At 35.2% G+C, this 9,198-nt stretch overlaps 1 protein-coding gene across 1 annotated transcript in view; it reads left to right on the forward strand.

Moving 5' to 3' along the window:
* The window catches only part of PTPRD (protein tyrosine phosphatase receptor type D), a 1,348,716-nt gene extending 1,343,306 nt beyond the window's left edge, over positions 1–5,410 (forward strand). The window contains exon 46 of the mRNA XM_075138097.1: positions 1,074–5,410. Coding sequence (XP_074994198.1) covers positions 1,074–1,142 — 69 coding nt within the window. The 3' untranslated portion in view covers positions 1,143–5,410. The remainder of the gene's footprint in view (positions 1–1,073) is intronic.
* Positions 5,411–9,198: the final 3,788 nt, after the last annotated feature.

The following is a 9,198-nucleotide window of genomic DNA, read 5'->3' on the forward strand; positions in this document are numbered from 1 at the left end:
TTAAAATTTATGCATATGTCTAATGCATTCTCCCACTGTTCCAACAGGAAGCAGAAAAGAACTATTAGTGATCACACCACTGCATTGAAGCACATATCTGATGAGTTTCCTGGTGTCCAAAAGAATTTTAATTGTGATCTTAACAAGAATAACCCGTGTGGCGTTACCACGTAGCACTATCAGATAAATAAGCAGACCTTGATATTTTGGATGGCTTTCAGAAGTTATTTCTTTTCTTTTTTTTTTTCTTTTTCCTTTTTAACATTTAAACCCTGCGTGGCAGTTGCAAATGAGTGCACAGACGTGCCATTTTAGTATAAGTGTGCAATATTACATAAATGTTACAAAGGACTGCTGTGTGTGGGTGAGAATTACATGAAATGCCAAATGTTGGATTCACTGGAGGTATAAACAAATCTCTCACCACACTGAACTTTTCTCTGCTTCCAGGTGTAGGTTGAAATGCAATCTGTTTCATGTTAATAAGGTGCTTCAGCTGCATATTTCTCTCTTAGGCCCTTTTCTTGCCACAGGCTAAGATATCTTCACATCTTCATCAAAGCCTATGTTACTGAAAGGTTGGGATTCCCTTTACTTCCTTAACGTGATTTTTAACCTGGTGGTTTTCCATACAGCATTCCATATTACAGCTGTGATGGATTTTGTCGTTTAGTGTGTTGTATTTGCTATAGAGTTAATTGGATATTTTGCTACTTATTTTCAAATACATGGGGGAAAAGCATTTTAGCATGCTCCCATAAGAAGAAAGCTTTATGTTGATGTTATATGAATCCAGAATAACAGACGGTCAGTAGGTGGGTATATGGTCTCTGCACAAAAAGAAGCTGCACTCTGTGGAAAATGTCATTGCATTAAATGAGTGTCTATCTTCATCTGTTGTAACTCAGACTTGTTTTCTGTTGATGTCAGCAAGAGAATATTGCTGAACTGCAGATGCCTCTGTGGTATATTTGTCTGTAGCCACAAAGCATTCACTCTTATTTGAAAGAAAATAGAAACCAACAAACAAGCTGACTTTTTCATGCTTTTGTTTTCTATCTTTCTTTCTCCAGGATCAATACCAGTTCTGCTATCGAGCCGCATTGGAATATCTGGGCAGCTTTGATCACTATGCAACATAAAAACCCATCGTGGATTTTTATTGCAGGCCCTTCAAGATCCAGAGAGCCGCTTCTGAGCCATACAATGTGCTTTAGAAGTACTTCTTAACTCTTAGCTAAGGAGCGATTATTGGGGATATATAAAATAAAAAACAAACAAACAAACAAAAATAATGGGGATATATAAAAAAAAACAACAAAAAAACCCTATTCCATGTGGACCAAGAATTCACAGTTTAATAACCTAACCATAATAAAAGAATCCTGACCACTGAGGCGTCTGAAGGATCTCAGGTATCTTACAGATACCTCAAGGGTTCGACATTGGTTGAAGTTAAAGGGAAGAGGAAATTAATCAGAAAGAATGATCGTCTTGTTCAGGATTGCATGCTTTTGCAAAGAGGAGTTTTGAGAGAACTGCAGTTCAGTGCAAGATGTTTGTTAAGAGGTTGGGTCCTGGCTTCCCAAACAAAGCGGACACTTTACTTCAACATCACTCCTTCCCATCATACTACTCATCATAACACTTTAGGGAAAATGTGAGAATGTTTAAAAGGAAAGTCCTTGATTTAGTTTTTTAGTATTGTAAAGATACTGCTGACCTGTGCTTCATTTTTAACTGTGTAAACTTTTTCCTTTTTTTAACAAGTTTGTCATTCAATGAAGTGAATTAAAGAAAAGGTTGCATAACTGTTAATCTTTTTGTTTAAAAACTGTAGATTTTTTTTTAAGCTGTAGAACTGTTATCTGTAATATCGTGCTGTAGAAATGTTAAATAATTTGAAAATTTGCACATTTTTGTGCAGTCCTATATTTATCTACAGTACCACAGTCTTGTTAGATAGTACTTTTACAGTTTTGTTTGTTTTATTTTTCTCTAAGAAAATATTCGTTGTAATCAGTTAAATCAAAATGGGGCTCTTTGGTTTCTTTTGGAATCAACAGGGAGGCGCAAAGTATAAAGATGCTGCTAACACACACACACACATGCACACATATGCGCATGCACACCCACACCCTCTCTCTTTCTATATATCTAAGTATATGTATGTATTACTGTCTACCCTTGTCTAACTCTCTGTATAGCTACAGAGACACAAATAGGTAGATATTCACACACATACACATAAATATATCAGTTCTTCCATACCTGGATTTATCAAAGCATTGGGAAAGTTTTCAGCATACTAAAATTTTATTAAACTCCTATTTGATCATTTCTGCATTTCCAAGGTCCATAAACTTCTGTTTCAAAGGGAAGTGAGGAATGCACATCATTGATATTTGAATGTCATCTCTATCCCAAATAATATTTCTATCCACATTGCCATTTGAACACACACACACATGCACACACACACCCATGCACACACACACACAGAGTATGTGATTTAGGCTTCCAGTGAATTTTAATATTTGTAACACTATAGTGCAATAAGAAATCATATTATTAAATGTAGGAGGTGTGCATGTGGGAAAGGTCAGTGCATATCCCTTTAGGAGGGGAGAATGTTGTAATATACTAGGTATTAAGATGTTTTAAAATTGTATTCAATAGTATACTGTCTATAGTGTGCGCTATATAATTTACATTTATAGTATGTAACAGGGCAAAGCCAAACACACATTGCTCTGTGAAATCAAATGTTTTGTGGCATACAGCATTGTTTGGGGATGCTGGGTTTTATTTTAATTTTACATTTAGAGTGCCTTATATTTGATGCCTATTTTGAATAGCATTTCTTTAAGCTAGCCTTCATTTGTATTTAGTTCAGTTTGTTCATATCTCTGTTATTCTTTTCAAACATTTTAATACATGTATCAGACAATTTTGAAAAATATGCATTTCCAGTTTCTAATCAAGTGTGGATGGTAATAAATGGTAACCCAAAATACATAGGTAGTCAAGGCCCTTTATCTTTCCATATTTCCAATAACAGACCAGCCCACAAATTAAAAATCTATTTCTCGTTGGCTTTTCAAACCCACTGTATCTCTGGTTATAGTGTTACCACTGCAGAGATGTAGCAGTATACTAGCAGTAGCGAACATTATCAGTGCTCATGCATCTTTTTTTTTTTTATTTTCGGCCAAGTCCTGCTCATTGACTTGTGTCAACAGATTGCTAAAGTCAAACCATTGTTTTCAGTGGGAGGGTTCATGTAAGGCTAGCAAGACTGAGGCCACAGGATATATTTGAGAATGACACTAGATTTTTCAAAAAGCACAAAGTACTTTTTGAGACTCTTAATAGGATGCCATTTACATTGACCCTGACTATCATGCCTTCTGCCATTGTCAGTACATGAGAATCAAAGGAATTCTTTCTTTGGGGTTTCAAATAGGAGCATTGGTATGGCTTGTCAATGTGACCTCAACTTTTTTTCTTCTTCTTCCACTTTTCCCACTACTAGCAGAAAGAAAAACTCTAGCAGGCATTGTATTTGAGCACTTTTGTAAAGAAAAAAAAAAACACAAAAAAAAAACAAAACAAAAATATAAATATATATATGGAATAGAAGTATTGTAGAAGGCTACCTCAGAATGAGATTCTATAACTTACATCTGAACCAGAGAAGAATGTGCACTATGTTTCTTTTTCTTTTTCTTTCTTGATTTGTATTTTAAAATAATTATTGAAGTGCCAGGTTATGTGGTGTGGTCATGTTCTTCAACTCAAATGTAGGAGATCAGAAAAACATAACAATCAAAAAAGCATAATTTTGGAAACATAGACTAGGGAAGATTCTTGCACACTGGATCTGTAAAAGGATCTGAGCATTCTCCCTAGCAGACTGTCTTGCAAACTCCAAAGAAAATAAGGGAATGAAAAAAAAAAAAGCAGAGCCAATTTGTACAACAGGAAAACTGTTATACAACTACATATTCCTTTTAGATTTTATGTTTCTTAAGATAACTGTTAGCATCATTGATGTGCATTCCACTTTCTGTATTCTTATATATAGTCATTCTAAACTTAATTTAAATTGTGAGCATTTTTGTCTACATACATCGTTTCGAAGCTTAAAATTGGTTTCATCGGCATAACCAGTATGGTGCTATTATTTACGTTTATATGTGTAGTTGTGTCTAATTTTGTAATTAGTTGCAATGGGGGAAAAAAACCCACAAAATATATAAAAATGATTTATACAGAAGTTTAATTTAGTTCTTTTTTTAAAAATTATTTGAATGGTTAGATAGTGGAGAGGATGGCTGGGGGAAGGAGTGGCCCTCTAGGGAGATTTGCACTTTCTATATATACCTTTGTACTATGCACTGCCCTATTGATTCTACACCCAATAATGTTGTAGCTTGAACCCATCTGTAAGAAACTGCTTATAATATCCACTTGTGTGTATTTAAATGACACAGAACATGTAAAAAGGAAAAAAAAGTTTGCAATGACAAAAAAAATGCAACTACTTTTTTTCCTTTTATTCTCTCCTATTTTTGTTTATTTTTCTTTTTTCTTATTTTCTTTTCCTTTTTCTTTTTTTTTTTTTTTTTTTTTTCTTGGTGCCCTGATACTCCATAGATATCAGAAGGCTGCAGGTCTTGTCATAACCATCCATTATGTGGCTTTGCCATTCAAGCTTGGAGTGTCTTTACAAAGATAATAAAAATTGTGTTCTTTGCTTTTGTTTTGGATGCATAGACTGAAAAATTTAAAAAATTACCTTGTAAAATGGCTTGTTAAAAAAGATACAATTACCTCTAATTAGTAGTACGCGTAAATGTTTTACAGAATGAAAGGCGTGCTTTTTATTTTCTTACTTCGTTACATTGGTGGCGAAAGAAAGTCTGTATGAAAATCAGTTCTTTGCTGACACAAGTTCCATTTGTTACAAATGAATTCTAATAAAATGTCAGTGTTATGCAGCCCTGGTCTTCTTTCTTAAACAGTACTTTTGAAATCAAAACTTGTTTGGTCCCTCTTGGTGATAAAGGAGTTTAATTGGAACTACAAAGCAGTCATTAATCTTCTTAACTAGCAGCTGGACAGTGGAAAATGCATTCTTAGGCTAGCAAATATATATCATCTTCAGCAGCAAATTTTGAGCCAGCATAGGCAAACTCTTTGGCATAAATTCCCATAGCTTCATGAATTTAATTGAAATTATCACACTTTACATGCCTCAGTAGTTCTCCGTTGTGCTTTAGAAATGTGTCATTACACTGAAAAAATAGACTTCTGTCCATTCGTAGGTGCAACCCAAAGAGGGCAAAATATTCACATATTTGAGGCAAATTGTGAATTTTTCAGTCCTGCGGCTTTGACAAGTTCTGGAGTAAATCCAAAGTCACCGGTCAGAATTCAGTTACCGAAATTGTGGCAAGACAGATTTTTGACTCGTTTCTGCTCTGCACTGCATGTGCAGGGAGTGCAAAAGCAGGTCTGTAAAGCTGCTATCCAAATACTGTGCAAGTGTTTCAAAACACTTTGAAAAAGTGTTAGATGAACATGCCAAGTGTATTGAGGCAAGCTACAAGGGGCACAGCATGGCAGTCTAGTCAAGGAAAACATAAAAAAGTCTTGCTCTGTTTGCTTGCTTTGAAAGAAGACAGGTTCTGTCTCCAAGATTGCTTTGTTAGTAAGGGAACACAGTCTATTAGCAATTAGTATTACGTACGTGTTAATAAAGAATTCTCTGTGCTGGAAGGATGTGCAAAGGCGTTAACATTAGACTGACTTCTAAGAACTTATATTGTTCTTAGCCTAATTTCCACGTTAAGATGGTGATAACAGTGTAAATGTGAAGCCTTTGTATTCTTACAAAGTCTTATTAATGTTTTTTCCACTGACTTCTGTGGATTTTACAATTACTGCTTTGCAGGTTGCCTTTGGCTTGAACCTTTTTTGCATAGTCTGTGCAAGGTGATTTAAAGCTGTGTTATGTAAGGGTTTCTTTAACTATCTAAGTGGCTTTAGATGGTGCCCTTTAATGTCAGCATTGACTTCTTTGGATTTTCCTGTTCTGTGCGTCTTACATGGGCCAAAATAAAGTGTGAAAATGAATATTGACAAAAAGATTTGACTATGTATGGGTTAATACATTTTAAGTTAATGGGTTTTAACAAGACTTGTTCTAATTCATGCTTCCTTCACACAGAAAAAAATATTTTTATGTCACATACTCTGAGATCGTTAAAGTTAAGAAATGCTGTTGAGATGTGAAATTAACCCATCTTAAGGCAAAACAATAGCTACAGACTTTCAAATACAGTAACATTTGCATCTTTTCAATATTATACAAACACTTGGACCAAATTCCCAGATTCTCAGAATCTTTGGTGTCCTTTCACTCTGGTATCTCTCAAAATGAGACAGGCACTCCTGATTCTAGAGCAAGAGAGCATTTCCGTCTGTGGTTTGTATTTCTTTTCCCACTGCCCGCTTCTCCCAGTCTGCTTGAGCTTAGGACAAAAGTGAGCTACTGGTAAAAAAAAGTATTGAAAAAGTACTGATAAGGAATATATATAGAAAGAAATTGTTCACTAACCAGAGTGTTCAGAACAGGTCAGTACCCAACAGATAAGTACCCTAAAGAACTTGTCAAGAGCCATCACTTGTCAAGAAAGGGACAGAAAAATGTTCATAGAAATTACTAAGTCTTCTTTGCTTCAGATGTGAACATGACCTTTTTTTTTTTTCCCCCTCTGAGCCAGCTTTATAAGCAGAATGGTCTTCAATTACTTTTCACAGACTTTGGAATTTTGAGGAAAATACCAGGAAATTTGCTGCTGCTACCAGTGATAAATTACTTCCTCTTCCATAAAACTTAACGTGAAAAAAAAAATGTATCTTGCCTGTGGAGTTGCTGAATTCTATGAAATAGCCTTGCATTTTGAAACCTTGAAATTTAACATCTTCAGACAATCAAACTTCAACAATAGCACTGCATCAAATTGGCAAAAATGTCCACAGAAGGTACCAAATGGTATCAATACTACTCGCACTGTCAAATATCTTTAAAGCAGTTTCAGAACTGTGAAACAGTGGTACTTTTTTCATTTTGCCACTGTGCATAGGGAAATGAAACACTGATGGGGTATGAGGCTACGTACCTATAACAAATTTTTATTTTAAGACCTGTGGCAAATTTTTGTTTTGTTTTGTTTTGTTTATTTTTTATTATGTTCTATTTTTATTTGTTTATTTTATTCTATTTTGTTTTGGTTTATTTTTAAGGAGGGAATATTAACACTGTGCTACTGACTACAACTATTTGGAAAATTATTTAATTCAAAACCTGAATTATTTGAATAATGTAGTTGTACTGATATTCAAAAGAGAGTATTTTCTCTTTATACTGTCCTGTTTGTTTTAAATAAGCTGGTTGTGTCCTCCAATCCTGCTTATGAAGGGTAACATAGTAGGATGAAGAACATTTTTTATCACTAATGCAATGAGTCAAGATGGGAGGAAACATCTGCCGACTAGCGTTCAGAGGAAAGCAGAATGATAACCTGCAAATGAGACATTGTAGTGAATAGAGATAATTTTGCATCTAGGCTATAAATAGGATGCTTTTGAACCCAAAATGCATTCAGCTTGCTTCTGTCAGCAGAAGTCTTTATTATTGTAGCAGGAACAAGCAAACAACCTTTCTTTGCCAATAAAAGCCGTTCATTATATATTCAACAGCCTTATTGGATCTAGAATGTAAATGTTTGAAGTCAAAACTGACTGGAAATGCGTTTCCTTCTCTGATACATTAAAACAAGGTAACAGAATGTAAGATTTTCTTCATTGGAAGAAATTATTTGAAAATACTTGAGGGTTACTATACTTCTGGTCTTCAAAAATCCAGTTTGCTCTTGAAATCTGGTAGAGTCTAAAGGACTTGGATGAGGCCAGCGTTCTACTGTGGTAGGCACTTTACAAACACACCGCAAGTTCTCATCCATACAGCAAAAGAAAATAAAATGTCATCTAGAGGCTCTAGGTGGCATTTCCGAGTTCATGAGGCAAATAGGTGTTATTGCTGACTCTGAAGCCAAACCAACCAGCTAGCACTACCACTAAAAGACATCTTGTTCAGACACCATGGTAATTCAAAGTAAGCATACCAAAACCTGCAAAAATCAGTGACTAATGTTGAGTACCCAGTAACCTGTTGAACCCAGATCTGGCAAAACAGCTATCTTTCACTGGCAACATTACCATGTACTTCTGTTCCATACACATAAAATTTTTATCAAGTTAACACATAAAATGTTTACAAAGTTAACACAATATCCTCTCAATAGTCCACACTTCCAAAGAACATTTTACAAAAATTTCACACATTCACGCCTTCTGTTTGAACCCCTTTTATTCCATTTCCTCTATAAAAGTTTGCTATTCCCTTTTCATCGAATGTTTATATTTGTTGTTTGACTGTTTCCTTTAGAGCTTAGTTCCTGAGAGTTTTAGAGAATTGGTACCCAATTTACAGCACCATGCAGCAAACTGGAATGACAGAGTAAGACCCAAACCTACGTACTCAGCCTATAGGGAGCAATATATTCAGTTACAAAATAATTCTTAATCATTGTAGAACGTGGCTGCAGAATAGCTCTTACTTAAGTAGTAGGCATCAGAGCAGCCTTTCAGAATGGTGAAGTAGAGCTCTCTTGGATAAAGAAGAGAAAAAATGTGGACACCTTTTTAGCTCTAATATTGGTATGGGAAATAACATAATATTCCAAGTGGTATTTTGGGGTGTTTTGAATTTGGTCGATTGTGTTTTGGTTTGTTTGTTTGTTTGTTTGTTTGTAAAAGGCAATATTTGGTTTTATTGAAAATCAATACTGATAAGGAGTCTTTATTTTTATTATACTGAGTTTGGCTGGGATGGGGTTTATTTTCTTCATAGCAGTTCTTATGGTGCTATGTTTTAGATTTGTAACCCAAACAGTGTTGATAACACACCAATGTTTTAGTTATAGCTGAGCAGTGCTTACAGAGAGTCAAGGCCATTTCTGTTTCTCACACTACCCCACCAATGAGTAGGCTGGGGGGCGCACAAGAAGTGGGGAGGAGACATAGCTGGGACAGCTGACCAAAGGGAAATCCCATACCATATGATGT

This window comes from Calonectris borealis, chromosome Z (assembly GCF_964195595.1).
Source record: "Calonectris borealis chromosome Z, bCalBor7.hap1.2, whole genome shotgun sequence".
Classification (NCBI taxonomy): Eukaryota; Metazoa; Chordata; class Aves; order Procellariiformes; family Procellariidae; genus Calonectris; species Calonectris borealis.